This window comes from Pleuronectes platessa, chromosome 24, assembly GCF_947347685.1.
Source record: "Pleuronectes platessa chromosome 24, fPlePla1.1, whole genome shotgun sequence".
Classification (NCBI taxonomy): domain Eukaryota; kingdom Metazoa; phylum Chordata; class Actinopteri; order Pleuronectiformes; family Pleuronectidae; genus Pleuronectes; species Pleuronectes platessa.
In genome coordinates this window covers 6,984,803-7,010,644 of record NC_070649.1, presented here as the reverse complement: position 1 = coordinate 7,010,644, position 25,842 = coordinate 6,984,803, and the positions used below count along the sequence as shown (strand labels likewise).

Sequence of the window (25,842 nt, the reverse complement as noted above, 5' to 3'; positions counted from 1 at the left end):
TAATCATAGTCATAATAGTCAATTTAAAAAAAGCATGGCGTTACTGGCCTACAGTGATGACATTGCACGCTCCATTACAGAAATAAATAAATCAGCAAATAAATACATCCCACTGGAAATGTCTCCATTAAATCAGACCCCTAAGAGAAGAAATCAAACTGTTGAGAATGATAAAAGGGTAAAAAAAAAAAAAAAAACATTATTAAGTGCTGTACATGTTTCACATCGATGCACATGAAGGGAGGGTGGGAGGAGCCAAAACGAAGCCACGCACGGCGGAACGGGGGGGGGGGGGGGGGGGGGCCGGGATGGATCGGGCGAGATCATGCATTTCCGACAGTCGAAGAAGAATACACCGTCCATTCACCCCCCCCCCCCCCCCCCCCCCGCCATTCCCCGCACATTAGTTTGCGTTTCCTTCCACACCAAAACAATTAAATAAGGTAACAGGCGATGACAGAGTATTCACATTTTTCATATGTTGACAAAAAAAAGTTAAGTTAAGAAACAAGAAAAGAAGAAAATCAATGCACGTGGAGTCGTTGGTCCAAGAAAAAGTCGGTATGGCCACTAGTCCACTTTACTTGTTTTGACGCTTGGAGCCTGGATTACACTGACACCTCAGCGTGGTCTGGTTTTATTCAAAGTGCGTTTAAAGTTTTAATCACGATTTAAAAATCACGCAAATCTGTCGATTTAAAAAAAATAAAACGACAATGACAAAAATGGTCACATTTTGTCGGGACATTTGCAAGTTCTGTTTTATCAAATGTGGATATATTCATATGGTGGCAGATGATGGAAAGAGTGAAACACATCTACAGTTACAACAATATTGTGGAATAAAACATAATATAATCCAATTACAATGGTTTTGACCTACTGCGGATCTTTTTATTACAAGTTTCTGTTTTTGCCCACAATCCAATCAAATTGCAGCACTGATCCTGACAGTCACACAGGGGGCGCTATCATTGTGGAAAAATAAATGAAACCTTACATCCCTTACTTCTGTCAGGCAAACACCAAAGGGCATACATACCGTATATATATCTATTATAATTTCAACGAAAGAGCTTGGAGACCTACGTTTGAAACTTTTTACACAACGACAGATGGTGGAAAGACTGAAACTTATCTTCCATCTATTCTTACGGGATAAAAACACTACTACTAATCTCTTGGAGAGCCACAAGTTGGCACTGCAGTGATAAAATTCAAAATGTAAACTAATCACAGAAACATGTTCCTTTCTGCACTCGAAAATCTTCTTAATCTTTCTTCCGTATGTGTGAATCTCACGAGGTGTCAGTGTAAATATGGCTTTTTGTCTGTCAGCTGGAAGCAAATCCTCCTCGTATGTCCAGGCATCTGTGAAGACGGCAAGCAACAACTCCCCTTCATTATCGTCTACCCTGCTTGTTGTAACTCCATGGCTACTACCCCCCCACCCCACCCTCTTAAAAAAAAAAATCTGTGATCACATTTAATGCAAAAACAAACCATCGATGGGAGATCTGCCAGAAACCCCCCTCCTACAGTCTTGGTACAGTCCAAGGAGGGGCAAGGCACCCGTTTAAACAGATCCCCCCTCTCCGGGGAGAAGTGTGACGCTTGGAGTAGTGTATCGTCCAGCACCAATGGGGATGAAGGGTTTCCCTCCTTCGAAAACGACAGCGAAGACGTCTCTTCCCATTTGAAAGAGGATTTTCTTTAAGTCCAGATGGCACAGAAAGCAAGGGCCCTTACTTCCCTTTTTATAGATAATCTTCATTGGGCGTTTAAGATGCCTACAGGCTGAGGAACGTGGTTGCTTCTGCCGCATCAGCTGAGAAATGACGGCAGCAGTAAGGAAACAGCACGCTGAGTGAGGGCAAAGTTGTGTTTGAATCTTTAGCACGATGCCCGATGTTTGAACCTGAGGCGGGTTTGCACTCAAACTCTGATCCCTGATCTGGTTTGACTTGAGATGGTGACAGACAGGTCGGGGGCTGGTTACAGCGGGTCTCAGCATCAACCCCCTCGAGAGTGTATCCGCGGTGTGTGTTTGTGTGCAAGTGCATGCATGCATTTGTGCATTTGAATCTACCGAGAGACAGCTATAAGAGGTCGGATTAAACCTCTGCACCACACTGACAGCTCCAGCAGGTATACACAAGGGGAGTGGAGCTTTAGAACCTAACATTTAATCAATAAAGACTCAAATTTGTTCACATTTTGGGGGAAATCCAGCCCTAAACATATCTTCATCCCTTTAAGAGTGAGGCTAAACCCAGATTGTATTTAGCCCAGAATATTTGCATTTAAACCTAGAGGTGGTTCGTGATTACCCCCAGGCGGGTGGTGATTTTAGAGTCATACGTCTCCCTGGTTCGTGGTGTGTTCAGGCCTCTGTGAGTGGGAGAAGTGGTCAGACCCTGAGCGAGGGTCCCGCTGCTCCGCTGAGGGGGGTCGTGGAGCTGCGGTCGTAGCCCACGTCCACCACGGCATGGGGTCCAATAACCAGCCGTCCCGGGAAGGGCTGCGCCTGCACCTGCCGGTCTCGGAAACTCTGGATGTAGCTCTGCGAAATGACAGTTTTGTTTAAAACTAAAAAGTGAAGGAAAAAAACGTGCAACTCGTCGGTCGAGACAACAAACGGAGAAAGCTCCTCACCGGTGAGAGGACGTCCGTGTCGTAGCGGCGGATGGGGTTTGGTTTGCGGCGGTAGGCGGGCTCAGAGACTGGCTTGGCCGGGTTTTGATGGTGGGAGGCGGCGCCGTGCTGCTGCTTCTTCTTCTTCTTGTTGCGGTAGCGGTCGTCGCGCTGACGAATCCGCATCACCTGCATCCTCCTCTGCTGCCGGCTGATGATCACTGTGGAGGAAAGGGGAGACGGGCGGTGAGGAGACACTAAGAGCTTTTGTGATGCTTTGCTTTACCTGTGGTGAAGAAGTAAATGGAGAAAGCCTGGAAAAACCACTTGTTTGAGAGATATGAACTACCGGTTTTCCTCACCCTTGGTATGGGAGTATCCCTCAGCGGTCACCTTCCACTGGACCATGACACCCAGCAGGGTGAGGGCAGGCCACACCCCGAGCACCACCCACGTCAGCCAGCACACAGGTTTGCCAGGTGCTGCTTTCAGCCGCTCGTACATGTACAGCACCAGGGCGAAGAGCTCTACGAAGTAGTCCAACGCCACCGTGATCACGGCTGCACCGAACATCGCGGTCGACACCGTGGTAAAGAGACGCTGCCACTGCAGGGTGAGCACGGCGAACAGCATGCCCAGGCCAAGCAGCACGCCAAGGGGCACCCAGACGGAACGCGGCGGGCTGTCGGACAGCTCCTCCAGGCCCACCAGGGTGGCCACGGCTACCAGCAAGCCCAGCAGCAGGCCCACCATAAAGAGGCCTACACTGCGGACCAGCATGGTGACCAGGCCGCAGAGCGTGCCGATGCCCAGGCCGATGCCCACCGAGGCCTCCGCGCTCAGCTGGGTGTCCAGCACGCGCTCCTTGTAGCAGAGCATGAAGATGACGACAGAGCCGAACATCAGGCCCGTCAGGAACATCACGGCTTTGAAGCAGCGATAGCCTGAAAGGAGAGGAGGAAACATATGACGCAACATTTCTGAGGCAGGGGGTCAAACTTTCAGGAAGGTTCCAGTTAAACTTCCCAACTCACCAAAGAAGCAGTAAATGATGCCGAAAAGACAGCACATTGAGCAGACAACACAGGGGACCACCTTGTAGCGGCCGGCGGTGTCCTCGCAGCCATCGAGCCGCTCGGGGCTCAGCTTCTGGAAGGGCTGGTCCAGCAGCGGATCCAGGGTGGTCGACATGGCGGGGAGAGGGAGGGAGGTGAGGGAGATGGAGGTAAAGAGGAGAGATGGGGGAGAAGAGGTGATCAGGTGGGAGGCGCGGGGCAGGGGAGGCTATGGAACACTGCCCAGGTGCATGGTTTTATCTGTGGATAGAAAAGAGAAGAGATGAAGACAAAAGCTAGACAAACAAGTGTTATTTTAATTTAAAGGGCCAAAATCTTATGTCATGTTCAATGTAAGTGATTATTGCATGTTGATTAACAGAAATCAAACAGAAAACTGGTGGGCTTTTACTATATGATTTGTAAAAATGCAGACCAAGTCTAATCGATTTCAATATAATGAGATAAACCAGGCAAAACCACAGGCATGATCCAAAAGGATCAACATCAGCGCTAAAGTGGCTTTCAAATTTGAAGCAGTATTAAAACCTGATTTTTGCTTGGTGTCCACATACACACACACAAACACACACACACATGCACACAGTTTGGCTTCCCCCCGCCCAGCAGTATCAGTGGATAATAATAGCTCAGATGACAGCGGGTGTTGGAGCAGGGTGGACGAGGGCAATCAGAGCCCTGTGCTCTCCCTGGGTTGAAGGGGAGGACGTTGATAGTAATGATGTATGTAAACTTCCTTTTAGACTAGTATGATGACAAACCATTTATATCTGATCTGTGACCTGTAAAACAAATATTAATATAAAAAGAAACCTGATGAGATTTTTCTCTTATGTGTCGGATTCCTGAAACTTTTCCAGGATTTTCACGAGCTCTAGAAACACTGATGAGGAGGAAAAGTGCAGAAAATGTAGGAAAGTTTCAGCGAGTGCAATTAAAAAGGGAGAAGAATTGATCATTTGCAGAACTGAAGCAGGAAAAAAAAAAACTGTGTCCCCTCATTCCCACACCCCCTCCCCCTGCGGTTGCTTTTGTTCTCTCCATCTCGGGGTGAGCTCAGTCCAACTGGGGAACATTTCTGGGTCAGAGGTGCTTACGTAACTTCTGTCTGGAGTCTGGGATATACATGAGATCCCCTGACCCTTCCTACTTTCCTTTTGCATCCTGAATCCTTCCTACCTCCCTTCAGCACCTCTTCACTTTCATCACTCCCCCCCCTTCAGCCTCTACTTAATTACCACCCTCGAGGGTTGGGTCAGTAAGGAGTACATAAATATTTGTTTGTGTCACGCAGGAGGTTGAAACTGGTCGGAAAGAACAAGCATGTCTGGCGTCTCCCTTTCCTGCAGGGAAGGTGGTTTTAAAAAAGGCTGGACAGATGCAGCTGGGAGCCGGAGTCGACCCCACGTGACCTCGAGCTGGGAAAGGCCGCCTCACTTTGACAGTGAAAGATCTCAAATGAAAAGGTTGATGAAAGCGGATAAATTGGCCTTAATTACGACTAACGCAAGTGTGTGTGTGGGTGTCTGACATCGAGGTGCTGCTGCATTTGAAAGGAGCGACTGTGCACACACACAGTCTAAAATAGCCTGCATATAGAAACACAATCACAATCACCACACCCACATACACTCTATCAACATTTTAATCCCCATATTCATCCAAACATGTCATATTAATAATCATCTTTCTGTGGAGGATTAGTAGGTTACAACTGGGTGACCCTGTTTGTGTGCGTGCACGTGTGCGTAGGCGCGTGCGTGTGTGTCCTGCAGAATTAAGCTGTTTCCTGCTCCCCCAGATCAAAATGTGCAGTTCTTATGTTTGCAGACGGATCATCCTCTGTTAGAGAAAAACCACACACACACACACACAGAGACAGACAAAATAAACAAGAGTGGAGCTTCTTCCTCGGCGTTGCGAATCTGCAGCAACAACAACAACACTCTCCTCCCATTACCCCGCTTCCTGTCTGTTGCCGTGACAACCTCTGCATACTGACAGGCAGCCGGTAGTCCTGGTCCGGGACTCGGCCAATGGAAGAGGAGCTTAAACTCCCATAGCAACAGTGTAAGAGCCAATCAATGACCTTGCCTGTTCCCTCTATGAATGTATTCATATGAATGTGTGTGTTATAAAAGCAGGTTCTCCTACTATAGCAACGCTCCTCTCAGATCTAAATCAAATCATAGTGTTAATGACTCACACAAACACACAAACACAGTCATCAACCTCATTACACATCATGACAAATGTTGATAATATCCAGACTGATGTTTTCAGAATGTTTAGTAAGTCAAAATAATCCAAACAGTGAAGTTATGAAAATGAAAATAAGTTGAGTTAAAAAGGTAGCTAGAAACAAGTTTTAAAAATGTTTGCACAAGTGACCATATGTGCCAGTAATAATAACAATAATAATAATAACTTTATTTGTATAGCACTTATCTAAACAAGGTTACAAAGAGCTTCACACAAAAGTCCATGGCAAAATGAAGAATCGATTGTGATACAAGTTATTCTGTTAAGCAAGTGGTTTGCAAGTGTGCGTGAGACGGATGCAGCTCGGTTCCAGAAATAATAACGGATAAATCAACAACTTCCTTTATTGATATGATAAATATTGACTCCACAGCTTCTGGATCAACGGGAAAAGATGGCGACTGAATGCATCCGTCTCGTGGCTGGAGAAACGGATCCCTCCCAGAGGCAAAATGAAACGCCAGATTTACTCTGTGAGCATCAGATCATCTGAATTTGGTTTGAAGAGCCTCCTTGTCTCTGTGTAATTAAAGTAATTTACGTCGCAAACTGGGATCGATCCCACTCCTCTTATTGGCTCAGCAAGGAAAACCTCTCCAAACAATCAGTTCCTAGTCTAGACAAAAACAAAACGGAAGGAAAAGGCAGTTTAAAAGGGTTCAAACTGTTTGTGGCTCACTCCATGAGACCCAGACACACTGACACAGATGTGCAGCCATTTTCAACTCTGACATCATCAGCGGCGGCAGCGACGGGAAGACAGCAAAGCTTTTTCATGAATAAAGGAAACTGGGTCTATTAATACACAGAGTGCACCGCGTGGCTGAGGAGCAACACGCTGCATCAGGTCTGACCTGCACCCTGGAGTCCAGACAACCGCTCAGCTCCTTTTACTTCACTAAAGTTATAGCCATTAATTCTAGTAGTTCTGGCATACAAGTGACTGCTGACTGGTTTTAAAAGCATAAATTTCACATTGGCACGTTGGGAGAATCGTGTTTCTTGGTGAAGGAGCTGACAGCAAAGTGTTTTGTCTTGAAAAGGATGATGCGTTCAAACGCCTGCAGGGAACTGTGCCGTTCAGCACCTGTGAGGCGTTTTCAAATGCTGTGTTTTGTCACAGAAGATCCGACAGATGACGGGAAATAGAGAGGAAGCTCCCACCTAAACTGACAAACACAAGAAAATGGAGAAGACAAGGGCGTCAACTTCTGTTATATCCAATGCAAATCAACTCTAAGGCCATGTCTAGATCCTCAACCATCCTACAGCCTCAGTGCTGATCACCTCCTGGTGGCCAACTGCAGGCATTAACCCAGACTCCTCCATGTTGGTGGATGGGACATGGACCACATAAAAAATGTAGGTAGTTCTTATCAAACTGATGTACGTTCAAGTGTTTGTTTTGAATGAGTAACTACATGACAGCCAGGAGCGAGTCATGATCGGTTGAGCGTATGTAGCAGGAATTCAACACCACGATGAATACTGTGCAGATTGCGGCTCCAAGCGACGTCAAAAGGCAGAAGATGGCGCCACAAGAATTAGATGTATTTTGGCAGGAGGAAGCAGAGACACGTCGTCCGGCTTTATCTACAGCCCATCTCATACTCAGCTTGGAACATTTTAAAACTCCACTGAGTTAACATTCATTCAATAGGAGTAAAAAATAGAAGGAATTCTGTTTTTGCTGCGCAACGAAGGTGGGCGTCATGATTCACTTTGCATCCTGATGAGCTACGACCGACAGAGACGTCTGGGTCAGATCATTTCTTCAAACGTGTTGAAGTGTAACAGGATTCCTTCCTCCTTCTCTTTAACCTTGACTGTAGATGAAGACTTCATCTGAGAAGTGTCGTTTTCTGTCTCACTTTGAGGATCTCTCTCGTCTCAGTTTTTTAACGCCAGAGTATTTTCTGTGTAGGTTTCATAACCCTGTGACTCATGAAATCTGCTTCACGACGTGTTTATTCAACAAAAATATATTTTCTGTTCCGATCTCTCCTCCTCTGCGTCTGTTTCAAGCTTCTCTACAGAGGCACAAAGAGCAAGAAACATATTCGCCAACTTCACAGGGTTTGTGCTGCCATACTTTCAAGTGATAATCTGTATATTTTCAATAATTCTTCTCACAAATTGGCCATATTTATTTATAAAGCTATAAACTTCCTTGAGCAACGTGAAAAGATATAAGATTCTAGAAAAAATTAAAGCTACAAGTCCATTTCATTTGAAAACTATCAACAGTTTTTGCAGTGTGGTGTTTCAGTAGTGTTTGTGTGTGTCCGACACCCAGCTGTGTTAATCCCCTGAGTCGGAGGGTCAGCTTCAGCCAATGGGAGCAGGGGACACAAACCCCAGATAACTCATCAGCGACTGTCTGGCCAGACATATGTTTTCCATGTTCACTCATGACGTTTGGCCAATGTCAGAAAGAGTCTTCGCCAGGAACACTGCAACCATGATCTTTATTTCTCTGCTCAAGAAATAACACGATCAATCCGAAAAGGTTGGGAATAATTGATCGTTTCTTGTTACTTATTTTTCACTCAAGGCCTGGATGTCTGCAGGCCACAGGAAGTCTAGAACTACAGGATAACTCAATGGAGCTGCGGTTTATGACAACTGAATTTGAAGAAATGACTGAGCCAGACTCAGTCACAGATCTCGTGTTCAAATGGGCCAGAAATATGTTTTGTGAAGCCACCGTGACCTTGGAAAAGAGCCAAATCCGAATCACTTCATCCAGGAGTCCAAGTGAACATTTGTACCAAATTTGACACAATTTCCTCAAGACGTTCTTGAGGCATCGTGGTCACAATGCGAAACAAATTGCTTTGGGAGGTCACCACAAACTTGATCTTTGACCTCCAACTTCCACCTTGGAATCATAAAAACTCTCCACTATTAACACATAAGAGTAAATCTGCAGACTGGAAAACGCAAGAAATACATTATTTCCGTCCATGTGTCATCCAACAGGTTGCAACAGGTTGAAAACACCAACAACAAAGAGGAAGAATGGATTAGATGAAATTAAATGGTTTAGGAAATAAAAGGCAGTAGGATGACAAGAAGGGATTAGAATAAAAGAATAAAAGAAGAGAGGAGGGAGGGAGGAAAGGAAGACACTCCTAACCTCTAACACCAGCCATCACTAACTCTAAATAAACTGACACTTCGATAAATAACTTGAAAAGTAAACTGACAACAGCTCAGCTCTTGGGCGAGAGGGTAAAACTGAAAAAGGAGAGATAAAAATGAAAGAGAAGGGGAAAGAAAAGAAAAGAAAGACGCTACGTTACGTAACGGCGTCGAGACGCATTGCTCACTGCGCTTCGGCTGCTTTCAAGATCACTTTGCATTGGCAACGATTCCCCGTGATTCAAAACCATTAAAGCACAGGCACAAAGCTCCGTGTGTTTACAAACAGGTGCAACATGGGAGAAAAGACTGCAGGTGCACGGATGAATGAAAATAAACTCTGCTCGTGTTCGGAAAATAAAAGACGGCTTCTTTAGAATTTAAAAAACAGGTTGTGGCTGATACCTTTATATAAACAATTTTCCTCAGGTTACATGTGTGAGAAAATATTCAAGTTCTGCTTTTTAACCCTCTTAAAGTAACAATCACCTCCAGTTGACTTGGAAACTAAATCATTTATAGCCCTGTTTTGATATTGTATAGACCAAAAACAATAAATGAGAAGATTATCAGCAGATTGAACAATATGTAAAATGGTCTCCCACAAAATATGACTCATTTCATTCATGAGCACATACATAAAAGTTGGATATCAAAGTGCAAAATCACATTAATATAACTAACACATAAGCTTATTAAAATGATATTTAGAGCATTAAGTTAAAGTTAAAGTTTCCCAGCCCTACATCCAGAGTATCCCAGTTTACCCACTATCTTAAAGACTTGGTGACCAAAGTAAACTGTGATGTTAAGTCATTAAGCTCAACCACCTCCACGCTCCATCACTGACCTGAGAAATCTGCCCGTCTGACCGAGGCAGCGGCATGTGCTCATCCGGAGCCTCTACCCCTCGTTTTGCGAGTGTGTGTATGTGCGACCGATGGCGGTTTAATGAGAAAATGAGCCGGAGCACATGACGCAGAGCGACAGACCTCTCTCTGTCTCCCAGCGTCATGCATGAGCCGTCCAAAGGTAACAGGCTGGTGGGCGAGCTGCCAAAAACAAGGGGACGCTTCTTCGATGAGCTCAGAGCGAGCTGCCGATGTCCTGTCGCTCGCAGCGGAAGGAAGACCAAATGTGTCGCCGGCGTACATGTCTTCTTCCGGGAGAGAGAGAGAGAGAGAGAGAGAGAGAGAGAGAGAGAGAGAGAGAGACTGCAGTCGTCAGTCGCCCCTGCCGATAACCTGGCACGCCAACCGCCATCCCTCTGCACATGCCAATCAATACTGGATGGGGTTGCTGTGGAAACATGACTGCGTGGGAAGAGGATGTGGCGGATGGCAGCAGGATCATGACATGTGCTTTGAGCGTGTGTGTGTGTGTGTGTGTGTTTGTGTCTCAGTCATACAGAAACAAAAGGCAGGTCAGATGGGTCAGGACATGACAGGACAGGAGAGGACAGCTCTAGCCAATGTTGAGAGCTGTCGGGGATGTGTTGGGAATAAAAACCAATTCAGAAAAAAGCATCAGTCACATATTTTGCCTTCATCCTCAACTCAAAGAAAGACACAATAAATTCTACTACTCTAGATTGAAGGTTTCTCGTGCTGCAACACAATTTACTCTCGGAATAAAAGACAATAGCAGCAAGAAATAAATGAAAATTATTCTCCTCCTCGCTTGTTCGTTTCTCTTTTTGAGGAAGTTCCACAACGAGGTTGCCCCAGTTATTTTTTCATTGCTGTTTTTCCTTTCTATTGGCAAATGAAGCAGAATTACAATATATTTAGAAAGCACAGGGAGAATATTGTCTTATTGTTCAGGTAAATAAGCAGATAGATCAAGTGTCTTTGTGCTCATTTCTGTTTAAAAAAAGAGAGAGAAATACCTCTGGGAGCAGAAAAACATAAATAGAACAGAAAAGTGTTTTTTCCATCCGACTAAAAATCGAAATTCAATTAACGATCTTTAAAAATATATGTGGCTGTTACCATGTGTCAGTCAGAAGCTGAGGACATGTTTTCAGAACTGAATGAAAGCCCCTGGTTTCAAAATCCAGATCTGAATGACCATCAGATTGTTATTCCTTAAAACTGTCGAACAGGGACAACATTTGTCCAGATGAAGATTATTTGCGGCGCTCGTTGGCTCTCACCCACGATCACCGGCACGACTCTGCGAGGATTAGGCACGACCGCAGGACGCCAAGAGGCCGAGGCGTCCTCACACCTCCTCTGCCGCTCGCTGAGCAGGTTACATAAGGCTGCGAATGGGAATGGGATGCTCCACTTTTCTGAAGCCACGTGCGGCTGCTGTCACCTCCTCTGATTGGGCGGAATGTGAGGAATCTGTTGATGGAGGAATCCTAGGTGAAGGAGGAGGACGACACTGAGGCCGTTGTTTGAGTCAGACGCCGTTTTCACCCTGAGCCGAGGAGTCTCGGGTCCTTTTCGACCATCGTGTTTCACCCGTAGGTTCCTCTCAGGCAGCATCGGACCTGCAGCAGCACGTTGGCCTTCTAGGAACTAAATGCATTTGTTTGTCTGCTTCTCGGTGACGAGTCCCTCTTGCATAACTGCCACCCTCTTACAATACAGACGCCTTCTTCATCCAGCTGCTCAGTATGACTGCACATTCCCCAACCAGATCACTTTGTATCTCCCTGTCCGCAGCACCGCCCGCCGCCCTGAGGGAGCCGCCTCGGGAATATCAATGAAGTTTGTTCCCAAGGAGGAGCAACTAAAACACAGAGCGAGAGATGCATCCAATCTGTGGAGTCTGACACCGAAGGCTCAACGCATAAAGAAAGACGATGCTCGGGAACATGACTGCTGCACTTTCCGAGAAAAGCAGAAAACATAAGTGCCAAACAAAGTGCTGGAGAGGAAGTGCAAACCACGGACAACCGATCCATCGCCAGCCTCAAACCACCAATTCACCCCCAGGACTTCACTGGTATTGAAGCTCATTTAATCAGCCGTCTCGAATGTGGATGAATTATTCACGGTATTCACAGAATGTGTCACAAACAAATCAGAAACAACCTTCTGCTGATGTTTGGCTCTGAAAAGCCAAATGAAGCCGATCAATTAGAGTTAATTACACATAGACACATGATCCCATGATCCTCTCTGTCGTGCCGCTCCGGGGTTGATGGCTCAAACCCGAGAACAGGGCAACCGCTAATCACATCAGTAAATAGGATTTCTCTACCCAGCGAATAGCTGGTATTTAAACAAGATGTGTGTCGAGCTGCAATATCGAGTCCCGATCAACAGAGCAGTGGAACATCTGATCAATATCGATGATAAATGTTGCAATTTATGGGTATTGATGCCCGAGAGTCGAGGCCCTGGAAGGACGAGGTCAAAGTGACATTAGGTGAACTTCAGTCCAATTGTTTTTATGTACAGTTTCATTTAGCATATAATGAATTTAAACAACAGTACTAAATATTGCAATGTTATTGTGACGAACTGCAATGACACTCAAGGGCTGCGTCGGGAAACTTGAAATAATCTCCTTTCCTAACCACTGTTCCCTGACCCCGATGGAATAGGTCACGAGGTCAAGTCAAAACATGAAAGAGAAGCGGTAAGGAGTTAGGAAAGGATGCCATGGTGCGGAGAACATCAGATTCCTTTATTTGTAACAGAAGATGCCTACAAAATGAACGGTACTCTCTGCTGTAAACTCTTAGGTTCCAGTGGAAACATTAAATCATACGTTACCCACAGAAATAACAACAAAACAGATTTTATAGAAAACGAAAGTAAAACAAAAAGACTAATAAAGAATAATATAGTAATGTGAGGTTGAAATAACTTTTATATATTTGTATTTAGTTTGTCCAGGCAAAATACAAAGTTAGGTAGCTTTAAATGTTGCTAGAGCAAAGCATTGTGGGACGGCATTCGGCATTCAAAAAGGATGTAGCGATGTTTCCCAAGCTAAAGGAGATAAGTTAGGAAGCATTGAGGCTCCTTTCCTTATCATTTAGAAAATATCCATCTTATTATGGCGGCCACTGTCCGCTGAAATATTTCCAGGTCATTTCACTCAGTTAGGAAGGTTCTTAAGGAAAATGGACTATTCGAATGCACCAATGCTTTGGCTGCAGGAGAGAGGAAACATGGCGAAGGATGAAAACATCAGGCATATGTGGACCAATGAGGAGTCTGTAGCATTTCTTGGGTTTACATTTACATCATGTTAATGTATTACTGACTTGCCTCCTCTGATACTACAGACATTCAGCATAGGCCATATTTATAAATGAAACCAATCTACTAAAACAGGTTTTTCCTGAAATGAGCAGCAACGAGCCACAGACTCTTCTCTGCCTCTCTGCACCTGTCAGCTCCATCAACAGGCTCTGAATCCCTGAACAAACATCTGGCACCTCAGCAGCCTAAAGGCCTCAGCTCACTGTTTGACACCGTTCAGTAATTAGCTGGAGCCGGTGAGATCTGTCAACACCGCTGGACCCTGAACGCCTCGGAGGGATCTCTGACCTGTGCGTTCCCACAGCTTCTCACGGCTCTGCGCGTGCTGCTAGGAAACGCAACACGGAAACTAAATGCAACACGAGAACACAACCTCATGTCAAAAAACTACAACTGCAATAAGTTGTAGTTTAATTGATGTGTGTACAGACCTTATAAAGAGGTATATCAACTGCGCAATATGGCGGCGTTCGTATCATTTTTGGATCGTGGGAGGAAGTGGAGCGACGCATCGTACGTCTTTGGTTCAGACTTAATATGCATGGTGAATATTTAAAGACTTAATATCAGGTATTGGTAAGGGTCATTTGTCACAACAAATAAGGTGTTGTGAGGTCAACGTGACCTTGACCTTCGGCCACAAAGTCAAATGAAGTGTCTGTCGAGTGGGACAGACAGCAGGAAACAACCAGAATACATCTGTCTCATTCAAAGTGTGTAAAAGAGTGACAAACCATTCCAGAGTACCTGAAAACATATATTTTCATTTCTCCATTCCAGACGTCTGCTACAGAGAGGCTGGAAAACAAAGAGCTGGAGCTGCTGTTTATCAGATCGTGGTGAAGCTGCTGCAGACAGAGACTAAACTCGGCCTCCTCCACGTCAGCTCAGGGTGAGGAGGGGGGATACGGGGTGAGGGAGCACGCGTGCAGCACCAGGCCAGGGAGGTTGACCCACTGGCGGATCCGAAGCGACGTGTTGTGGCATTTTCATTCCACCGGCGGGCTGCAGAGCTCGATCTGTGCCGCCTGACTGCCCTGATAAGACAGCGGCCTGACACACAGCGAATGCACAAAGAGCACGCTCACAGTCTGCAGGTTTTTTTTAAATCAGGCGGCTCCGAGCTGAAAATTCCCTCCTCGTGTTCCCTCACTGTTTCTCAGTCTGCCAAGTTCAAAACAAATCCAGGGTTATGATCGTGATGAAGTGCCATCTTCCACTTCTCCTCTAATCTGCCTCGCATGCTCCGCTTTGGCGACGTCCCGCCATTACCCAGAATGCCGCTCCGAGTGTCCTCAACAAGAGCAGGTTAGACAACAGAAGTCTCTTTTGTAAACATGGTTAAAACGACTTGCTTGAATGCACCACAAGAACAAAACCCAGCGATGTTTGAGTTCACTGACATCTGCATTTTTCCACGTTTGTTCATTGAGCACTTTATTAGGAACACTCCATTATTGATGCAATTATCCAGTCGGACGATCACGCGGCAGGAGTCTGGGGCATGGAAATCCTGCAGATGCTGGTCAGGAGCTTCAGTTCACGTCAAACATCACAAAATGTGACACCTCAGACTTGCACATCACCCCCAACCGGCTCCATCTTCACAGGCTTCGGCTCAAGTCATGCATGAAGTACAAAGTCCTCCTCCTCACCTATAAATCCCTTCACGTCCTGGCCCTCTGGTATCTATCTGACCTCCTCCACCCCTGTAATCCATCACGGAACTTATGATCCTCGAACAGGAGTGCGGGAACCTACTACAAGGTGCTCACTGTGGCATAGCAGCATTAATGCATGGATGCATCCTTCCTGGTGGGGTAATGGGAGTTTGCAGTTTTCTTGACACACTTTAGGCCCCTTTAATACCAAGGGATTTCTTCCTGCAGGAAAATGGCTCCTGTCACATAGTAAAAGTCTCAAACTGGTTACATGACAGGGACCCACACAGCCGAGGTCACAAGTCAAAGACCACTTTCGAAGACCAGTTCCCACAACATTCCCTCACTGCTCGCTCTTCATATGAATAAAATAAAGATCGGATTTAACTCATCACGCTGCCACAACCCACTGGGAGGCTCCAACCTCTAAAGCGTCTCACCCATTCCCCACGAAGCGGAAATAGAAACACATTAAAAACCTCAGGGTCCCAGTTCATCCAGCTTCCTTGTCAGGTCACCCAGTTTACTCGAGTTCAACCAAAAACAGGTTCCCAATGACTTATCGATTCTACATTTTTGTAATCACGTAGACTTTGAGCACCCACAGTGCCTGGTGCAAATGACCTATTTTATCCAACAGACATTCCTAAACACAAATTGATTCCATTTATAAATCGTATAACAGCAAATCTTCAAATTTGATATGATGGAACCATTAGCATTTTTCATTGGTTGATTCCTGTTGATTGACTTATCGGCTGCGGTTATTGTCTTATTAATAGCAGAACAACATGGCTTCTATTCCCAACAAAATAAAAGAAGTATGTTGTAAGAAAGTGCACAATAAAACAATAAAATCATGATTTACGGATTTTTGATAATTGCTAATTCTGCGAGACTGAAGGAGAAACAATTAAACACACGAGTTATGAACATCGACACAGAAGATTAGTTTGCCACACAAACCAACTACTCAATTACAGTTATTTTGCCAATGTATTATTGTAATCAGGCAATCATCATGACATCATGTCCTTTGTTTTGATGCCCTTCAGTTTCTACCATTGTCAATGTTTTTAAGCTATTTAATATGAGTAAGTAAGTGTTAGAAAATACTCTTAATACCACATTTAATCACGGCTGAATTAATAAGGGATAATGGCCTGTAATTGAAACTGAGCTTAGACCTGATTGGGTTTGTTTGAGACCCCTTCAGGGACCCCCGGGAGAGCTGAAACTCCACCACTGGTCTAGACATACCAGAAATACACTCGAAACTCTTGTCAACAGTATCTATCCATCCATCCATCCATCCATCCTTTCATCCATCCATCCAATGCAACCGAGTGAATGATCGACCCTGATGCGGCCATCTGGGTCAGACCTCTGCCTCCATCACACGCAGCTCGCTGACCTCAATTCAAACCACAGCCCTCCTGGTTTGTTGCCTTTAATAAACCAGTTGAATTCCCATTAAAACGCACAGGTTTCAAGGGGTCTGACAGCAGGTGTGTATGTGTGTGTGTGTGTGTGTGTGTGTGTTTGCGTGAGACTAAAAACAAAAGAGACGCATGCACCGTGCACAACGATCCACCACTCACCATCATCCCCGGCGGCTTTACGCGCCTCGTCCGCGCTCACATGATGGCAACTGCAGCCGCCTCCTGATCCACCATCACCGACCATTTTGCAGACGCCTCCTTCTTCTTCCTTCTCCCGGCCTGGGTGCTTCCCCGTCGGTGTGGAGAACTGCGTCTCTCCCCGGCTGCAGCCCGGTGGATCCCGACCTCACTGCTCCTCCATGGATGGAGAAAGAGGAATGTGTGTGTGCACCATCCAGGATGGAGGGATGGATGGAGGGATGGAGGAAACTGAGCCTCTCACATGAACGTGGTGCGTCGGGTGAGGAAGGTGGCCTCCCTCCTCTGCAAAAGATGACGTGCCCCCACTTGTTCAAGCCTGCATCACATTTACTCATCGTACTGAGAGGAGAAAAAGAAAGTCAGGAGAGTCCCCAGCAGCGCCTCCTGGAGGCTGAGGTTTTAAATGCACCCTCAGAACAAAAAAACTGGGGTATTATCAATTTAAATATTGGAATAGTGATTGATTAAATTAGCTTTGAAATATCTTCAACACATTTTCTAAATTCATCTTTATCCTTTCACACGGAGGCACATTTTATAACATTTGTATTCTTACAGTTGTGTTACTGTGATTATAATTCTAATTAAATGACGCAATGGTTTGTTACCAAGGGTTTTGAAGGGTTCTGAATTATTTATTTTAGTCATTTTACCAGTAATTTGATGGATTGTTGTTAACAATACTGCATTGAGATTCCTACTGTCAACTTGATTGTACTTAAAAGTCAAATTACTTATTTATTAATTTATTTAAATCCATGTGGAGGGGTAAGTGACCCTAACACAAAATTGGATTATTGTAGTATGAAACATAACATGTTAATTTTACCTCAAAATTGTACACACTTGTAGTATTTGAGTAAATGGAGTTGCATTCCCCTACTTTGCAGATTAAGATGTTAAGGATAAAACCTATCTCATTATAAAGTGAAATAGGAAATAAGAATACTTTTAATAAAGTAAACAATAAGGCACATTAATTTGCTATATATATATATATATATATATATATACTGTTTCTGTATCAGTCAGTGTGGATTACATTCATCGCACCACTGTCACATAGATCTTGATATAACTGCAATAATTGTACCTGTGCAGATGTTAAAATAAAGTTGAACGTGATTCTCTTTGCAGTACACAATGTTCCTTATGCATTTGCAGATGACAGGCCTCAAGTCAACCAATGCTCTGGCCACAGGAAGTAGCTTTGTTTGAAGTATTTAATAATAAATAACTTCTTTGGCTCATAGGCCCAGTGTCTGTTTCTGACTGTGCAGGCTCAACAAATGTAAAAATCCCAGAAAATTAGAGCTAGAGCCAGAGGAGTCACTTCATTTACGATTTTCAAGTTAACATTTTATCTAATTATTCCCCTCTTATCATTAAATGGTGAATGTCGGTTGCTGTAGAAGATGAAAAGCTCACACAACCCTTTTAAGATAATTTGTGTGTTACATTGTGCATCATCGTGAATGAGAAAAATTTGAGTTAAGGCCACAAATATAAAAACACTGCACGCCTATCCTCTTGCACAGTTGAATTACCACAACAAGACCATTTCAATCATCTTTTATTTCCACATTGGGATTTTGTTCCCCAATCTGTAATCTCAAGCACAGGGAGGAGGCTCAACAGTATATACCTTTTAATTAGTAACAGCATTTCAAACAGTTAAACACATGAATAACTAAATTACATATTAAAATGCATATTAGAAAAATTACATTCATTGTTAGCAAAGTTACATCCACTAAGACACGAGAATACCGAGATTATGGCTTTAAAGTATTCTTTTATTTAAGCTGCATGTTCTTGTTTGTAACTTATAAATGCAAAACCTTGAAGTTAAATCAACATCTTGTGCAACAATTCTCGAATTAAAGAAAGATATTTGCAGTTTTCCCACAGGAAACCTAAAAAAGTGCAACAACTTTTCCCTTTACACAATCCTCCTTCCTTTCCATGCCTCCTTGTTTCCCTCCTTCTGCCTCCTGTTGCTTTCGTTTCCTAAATCCTCCTTTCCTTGCCTCCGCCATAAAAAGCTTTTCTTTATGTTTAATGCTTAACCTTGTGTTAAATGTGAAACAACTTTCAACGTGGCTGATTCAAAAGGAAACAAAAGCACTAGAATTCCTCCTGAAAGAAATGGGGTGCCAGGTTATGTAAAAGCTGCATTTCCACTCATTGTCAAAGAGGGGCAGTGTTCACCCTGTACGGCTTCTAAACACACACACATTTTTAACAGCAAGTGTTTGTGTTTGAGTGTGTATGTGTTGTGGAGACAGCCGATGAGCCAATTTCATTAGTCTAGAGAACCACAAAGCAAAAAAGCCTTCAAGTCCTCGTCTCCTTCCAGAAACTGTGAGGAGGAAAACATTCAGTTACCTCCAGCTGGAAAAGCTGACTATGTAGAAAGACCTGGACTAATATAATCTATGCAATCCCACCACGAGAGCTTAATAAATATTTTTGTATTTCGGGAAAGGGAAACGTATTCAATCTTCGACTTGATCATACAAACAGACGATTGCAGTCAAAACACTTGAATCCAAACCTTCGGGAGTCACTGATCTCCGCTCGTCACTCGGCCCTGGTCAGGAAGCGCAGGTTGATGGGCTTCTCGGGGATCATCAGGATTCGGGTATTAGGGTGCACGATCGGGGCGCCTTTCTCGGGCTTGACCTTGTAGTGCTGCATCATCTGCAGACAGATATGTGCAATGTTGATGGATAGAAAACTCACAAGACTTAAGTGACATTTTGCTGAAAACACTTTGTGCCCAGCACTTATTATGCTTTAAGATAACATATCGCCACAGACCCGTGAAAGAGCAAAATGCATCTCCATCTCTGCCACCCTCTTCCCCACGCACGCTCGCACCCCGACACCAAACGGGACATAGCTGTACGGCTGGGGCTTGTCGAAGCTGGGTGCAGGACAGCCGGGCGTCTGAGAGCGGAGCCAGCGCTCCGGGACGAATTCCTCTGGATTCGGAAACATTGCCTCATCGTGACAGACGGCAAAATGACACAGATGGAACTGAGTCTTAAGAGAGAGAACAATAATAGAATTAAAGATAAGACGAGTCCAATAAGCACTTAAGAGGTGACACAGCATCACAGCCTTTGGATTCTGCCTCCCTACCTTCTTTGGGAACCAGTAGTCGCCCACAATCACCTCGTTCTCAGTAACATAGCGTCCATTTCCAGGTACGACGGGATAAAGGCTAAAAGCACAGAACAGGTTTGTCACGTTCACAGATCAGGACACTCAGCTAATGTGATTGCAATAGTGATACAACGATGACGATGTAAAGTAGAAGTCCTGCCTTCAAACTCTTTAGAATGATATTATCACCAATGCATTTTAACTAAATAACTAATCTAAATAACACTGCATCTCACACTGGTTAAAAGCATATGGACACCTGCTTTTCATCCTGTGGTCAATGCCTTCTTAGTTCCAGTGAATGAAACTCTTAATACTTCAAGATACAGGGAGGTTTTAGACAAAAGTGCACTTTGTATTAATGGTTTGGGGAAAGCTGCAGGTGTCCACTTACTTTTGGCCAGCCAGTGTACACACAGTTTCTACAGGGGACGGGCCCCTCGAGCCGACTGCTCACCGTAACGTCTCCTTTATCACGGCCCTCAGGTAGGGCATCCTGCTCAGGTCGTCCGTGGTCGGCTCCCGTTTGTTGGGACACACGGAGTTCACCTCCCCGTACAGCAGCTCCTGGGCCCTCTGGTCCCGCGCTAAGTGGTACAGCGTCCACGTCAAGGTGTTGGACGTCTGAGGTCAGGTGGGAGGAAATGAGAGGGGGGAAGGGAAGAAAAAAGGAGTCACACTGTGCTCAAAGAATACAAATATACACAGTTTAAGACCCATTCGCAGAACGCATGTGTCCAAAAATACACCCTAAATAATGCTGCTAGAAGAACAACTGATTTGTGAGTGTGCTGCTGGTGCACACAACTCTCCCACAATAAAAGGCACAAAGGAAATAAACTAATTGGGAGAGGTGGTGGCACAGCTCCAGGAAAGCATTTAGAAAATAAAAAAATATATATACAATCAGTTTACAATGAGTTTTGGGGGGAAATACCTGCTATAGCTTTGGGAAGGTTAAAAATACACAGTTAATATGTAGCTTAGGTATGAATTTCAAAGGATACAAATGTCAAATTAAAATAAAAACATCAAATGATGTTTATTTGATTAAATTAAGATTTAACGAATGCCATCTGCTTGTTTTTCCACCTAACTGTAATTTTGATTTATTTAAGACTGAGGTCGGACAGTTTTCATAGGTTCTACAAACCTCGCACATCAAAACCTACAAGTCTCAACCTCCCCTTGGAATGTAGCCAGACCGGCTGGGCAACCAACCCCATGAAGAATGTTGAACGTGTCGGTTTTTGTTGTCGAAGGCAACAGGCCATAACTGACTGATTTCACAGAGCGCAGACAAATTCTTTGAGGAATTAAACTTTTTCAGACTGTTCCCCGGACCGGAAAGACCTCTCATATTTCTTAAAGTCCACAACTACATAAAAGCCAGTCCGAGAGATTCTGATTTGGTTTGAATACTGGTACAGAAATTATTGTACTGTGCCGGAATCAGGTTGGTTACTTTATCGACTTCTAGTCTGATCTCTATTCCTATTTACCCTGAATTACAAATTAGGTGTAATAAGTAATAAGTCCTAACAAATGTAATACTCACTCACTGTTAGTCTCTCTGGGTGTGTTATTTTTGTGTTTGAATCCACAACAACACTTTAGTTATTTGCTCTGCCTTGTGCCGAGTTCACGTTCGCACAGATGCTCTCGCCCAAGGGTGTTTGGAGGCGTTTAATGTTTTTCTTCCGTTTTTTTTTTTTTTACGTTTGAAGAAGTGGTCACCATTTACTTCAGTTGTGTTGGATTTGGCTTCAACGCTGTTCACCCGTGCGACTCCAAAAGTGTTTATTTGGACCCCCTCCCTCAGCACAGTGGTGAGTAGATAATGAGGGAATTTTCCTTTTGGGGTCAACTATCCCTTTAAAGCTCACATTGAAACTAATAGTCAGAGAATTGAACTGTATGTGAAAACAGTCGAGAGAGGCAGGGTGATTGTAAATGTTGAAGCAGCCCTAACAAATGCAACTGTGCCAACTGAGTGTACAGGCAGCAGACAAAAGAAATCCCCCCCCCCCCCCCCTTACCGTGTCAACTCCTCCAAGCAGCAGCTCTGTGATGGTGATGTATATCTGGGATCGGCTCAGCTTTTCACTGGACAGCAGATAACTCAGGTACAGACCGTCTGCCGGCTCACCGCTGCGCACCCGAGCCTCGATTTCAGCCATCCTCTTGTCGATTAGTTTCTGGCCTTCCATACAAACACACCAGTCAGAGGATATGTATGCAGATATTCATGCAATTCCACTGGCTGGAAACAAAATCCAAACTCCATGCATTCTTTCACCGCCTACCTACGCTACAGAGGACGTCCCAAGCTTGAACAAAGCGTTTCCAGAAGGGGAGGATGCTGCGGCTCCAGCGTGGGGTAAAAAGCACGGCATCAGACAGCAATAACATGGTGTTGACAGCGGCGATGAATCGCAGTGTGTCTTTGGGAATATCCTCCTGCAGGCAGCCCAGCCTGGTTTCAAACAGGATTGAAGAGACAGCTGTGTGGGGTCAAATTGAGATAAAGGTTCACAAGAATTAAAAAAACGCTCCTCTCTGCAATCGATTAACCAGTGTTACTTCAGAGCCTCTTACCCTCAAAGCCAAACTTGTAGAGCTCAGCCGCCATGTCCGGAACCGTGGCCTGGTCCTGACTGCGACAGCGCAGGACCTCAATGCGTTGCAGCATATCTCCGACCACCTCTTGGATGCTGGAGGCATACACCGACACTTCCCCCAGCTTCAGCATTTTGGGGTTCAGCTGTTTGCGGATCTGGTACCATTCTGTTCCTGAGCTAAAAAGGGAAAGAGCCGCAGATTACAAATTGAAGGTGAACCACGAAGGAGCCCTGAGGAACTCCTTCCCAAATTCGTCTCCTTACGATAGTTAAGTTAGTACGACTCCAAACACCGCCTGTCTCCACTCACCTCGTGTGCAGACCATAGTCGTGCCCTCTCAGGTCCATGTAATCCTTCCAGTGAGACATATCAACTCGGACCGGGTAGCGACCCTCTTGCCGGATCACTTGAGCTATGAATTCCGGACTCGCCACATTGACCATTTCAAACGAACCATACTTAGAGCGCCAAATGGGCCCGTGCTGATTCTTCTGTAAAACCTTGAAAACAGTGACAGCAGGTCAAGCTAAACGCGTTAAACTAGTCAGACTTCAGAAATAAATTTCTTAATTTACACATGTTTTTGAGGTTGCCTACTACCAGGAGGTGCAGTGCTTGAAAACAATGTTATCAAAACATATATAAAATCCAATCAATAGTTTGTAAAATAATATATAATATGTAATAATATGTTACTGTTTAACAAAAGCCAGATTAGCATAATCTAACCCAGCTATACAGCAATGACATAATGTGTAAAATAATGCAATTATCTCATATTTTGAAAAAGTGAGTACTATAAGATAAGATAAGATAATAGAAGGGGATATTACTGTGTTACAGCTGTAAAGAGGTAAATTGGTAAGACAAAAAGAATATCATAATTATAATAAATATATTGGCTTTCAATTCTGCTGCTAAAACAAATACTTACAATACTACTTGCACTGCACTACTATATTTGCATGTATTGGTTGTTCTGTGTCTATTGTTGTGTATTCTTTTTTGCTTTGTAAAGTTCTTCTCAAAAACCTCTTTGAACTTGAATTGTAACGAAATAAAAAATTGAAATAAATCCTCTGCAGCCCGTAACGAACTTATTCGTACCTGCATTAGGTGCGACTTTTCTGAATATCCTTTGAATAGCATCAAGTACAGGGAGCTGGACATGCTGGGCCCCGGCAGGTCATCGATGGTCTTCAGCCTCCCTGTGTCGGTCGTCGTCTGGACGTCCAGGTTCCTCCTGACGGAAGAGGCTCCGGGCCGGAGCTCCGACCCGCTGCCCGCCGCATGGAGTGACCGGAGACACCCCATGCGGCTCTGGAGAGCTCTGGAGAGCCGCACAGACCCGAGCGCAGCCGCCGGGACGCTCATGCTTACAAGCGAGTGTCTGATCCGATCTGGGAAGCGCGTCTTCACCATACACTGTATTCATATGTGTTTATTCAGAGACTTTCTGATAGGGAGAACTTCCCTCTGTAGGGGGCGCCAGAGAGAAAGTCCTGAATAAATGTGGGGGGGCCTGTGGAGCTGAGCCCTCAACATCTGACAGTTATTCTTATAAATCGGCCAATTTCCAAAAGAGAGAGACATTAGATCTAATTCAATTTAGATTTATTTTGTAGTGAAACACCTTTATGTAACTATTAGAAAAAATCTTACACACTGTATTGTAAATATAGCTCAAAGGTTCGGTGTGTAAGACTTAGTTGAAAGGGATCTATTAGTAGGAATTGAATAGAAAATAATCCTGGTGATGTTTTCACTTGTGTGTGATCACCTAAATCGTACAAATTGTTGTTTTCTCTACCCTAGAATGGACCTGTCATGGAAATGTAACATTTTGACCACAATATGTTCATGTTAATTTCCCCTATGCTTGTTCATGATTGAATCTAAGTGAGGGATAACTTTGTTGTGTGCTGGGTCGAGCAAGATGGAGCAGAGGAAAGCTGCTGAGGACGAAGGGGAATCAGAAAGTCCAACTGAGTCATTCAAAACTAAAAAGAGGACTCGCAGAAAGGACTCAAGTGAGGACCTGTCGCAGGCCCAGAGGACAACCCCCAAGCTTGTGTGTGTGCTGTGCGCTAATATGCTAGCAAACAAATATTGTCCATTTAGAAACTAAACATGGACAATATTGATCCAAGCCTCGAGCATCTTTTAAAAACACGCAGAGAGCATCGGAGCCAGCTACGCGGCAACATCCCCCCTCTCATCGGGTGAGTTACAGGGGACACAATGTCACTTCACGCGATACGTGATTCAATATCAAGTACAAAACGAGTGGAAGCCATCATCAAGATTCAAAAACCGCGTACCAAAAGACAATAAATGTCATTTTAAGGGATGACAGGCTACTGTAAACACTGGATCTGTGATTATGCATCCCTGGAGGCTCCACTCTTGTATGTTATGCATGGCCGACACCAACAGGGAGTTTGCTACAGCGGACGGACACCACAGATAGACACAGAGGAAGATTTCATATCTTTTTTTCTTATTACATTTTATGAAGCACCTCTTTGGATTAGTTCTGGCATGTCTTCTGTTTTTCACATTGTCTTGTGAAACGCCTCTTTGTATGAGTCCTGGCTTTTTCACACTTGCAGCCAGTTGTTCCATCCTGAGCACCCGTGCTTGTTGTGTAACTTTGCAGAGATTAGTTTTATAAAGACTCAATGGCAAGTCAAGTCTGAGAATTTCATTATTTCAAATCTCAAGATGAATTTCCATCACAGCAGCCATTCCCAAACTTAAGAAGGCCTTGGCTCAAGTTGAAAAATATGTGCGGCCCGCCCACACCTTTAATCACAACTACATGATCCACACACAGGACTAGAACCATACATAATTATTAATTTTATAGCAAAAATAACTGTATATGAACGCAGGCATATGCAGGCACACACAAACACACAGGCTTGGGGGTTGTCCTCTGGGCTGACGGTCAGCAAATACAACAACACCTGCTATATAGGTCAAATAAAATAAGAACAATGTGGAATTTAAACCTCATGTCTCATGTTTCATTACCTCTGATAACTTTTTTGGGAATCAATCATAAATGTTTTGTGGCATTAAACGCTTACTTACCAATCTGAAAGTTTTTTATCTATTTATTTTCTGATGACCTCTCACGGCCCACCTGCAGTGGCTTCACGGCCCACCAGGGGGCCTCGTTGTTAAAGTGGGATTGTAGAAATTGCCACGAATTTAAATACTTTATATACTCTCTATGGAGGCCGCCACATTTTTATACGTGGGTTTTCTCCTAATTCTTATATTATCGTCTATTTAAATCATTTTGCTCTTATTTGATAGATAGATAGATAGATAGATGGATACTTTATTAATCCCGTCGTGAATTTAGGTCATCCAGTAGCTTATACACCTAACCGAC

General features: G+C 44.3%; 2 protein-coding genes and 1 long non-coding RNA gene across 3 annotated transcripts; 1 reads left to right on the top strand and 2 right to left on the bottom strand.

Annotated features, from left to right (window-relative positions):
• Positions 1–1,480: 1,480 nt before the first annotated feature.
• Positions 1,481–17,584, bottom strand: tmem198b (transmembrane protein 198b). Its single transcript, XM_053417488.1, has 5 exons — positions 16,605–17,584; positions 3,669–3,950; positions 2,997–3,578; positions 2,656–2,855; positions 1,481–2,563 (listed from the first exon to the last, which is right to left on the bottom strand). The coding sequence occupies exons 2-5, from the start codon at positions 3,823–3,825 to the stop codon at positions 2,411–2,413; spliced, it is 1,092 nt and encodes a 363-aa protein (XP_053273463.1). The 5' UTR covers positions 3,826–3,950; positions 16,605–17,584; the 3' UTR covers positions 1,481–2,410.
• Positions 17,585–18,203: 619 nt separating this feature from the next.
• On the bottom strand, positions 18,204–23,826 carry LOC128431228 (sterol 26-hydroxylase, mitochondrial). The gene is made up of 9 exons (XM_053417487.1): positions 23,547–23,826; positions 22,749–22,939; positions 22,416–22,615; positions 22,124–22,321; positions 21,857–22,020; positions 20,275–20,441; positions 19,794–19,875; positions 19,470–19,694; positions 18,204–19,349 (listed from the first exon to the last, which is right to left on the bottom strand). Exons 1-9 carry the CDS (start codon positions 23,811–23,813, stop codon positions 19,230–19,232), a joined length of 1,614 nt encoding a protein of 537 aa, XP_053273462.1. The 5' UTR covers positions 23,814–23,826; the 3' UTR covers positions 18,204–19,229.
• On the top strand, positions 21,081–23,687 carry LOC128431229 (uncharacterized). The gene is made up of 3 exons (XR_008334123.1): positions 21,081–21,273; positions 21,545–21,646; positions 23,556–23,687. It is a non-coding gene; the product is annotated as an uncharacterized LOC128431229 (long non-coding RNA).
• Positions 23,827–25,842: the final 2,016 nt, after the last annotated feature.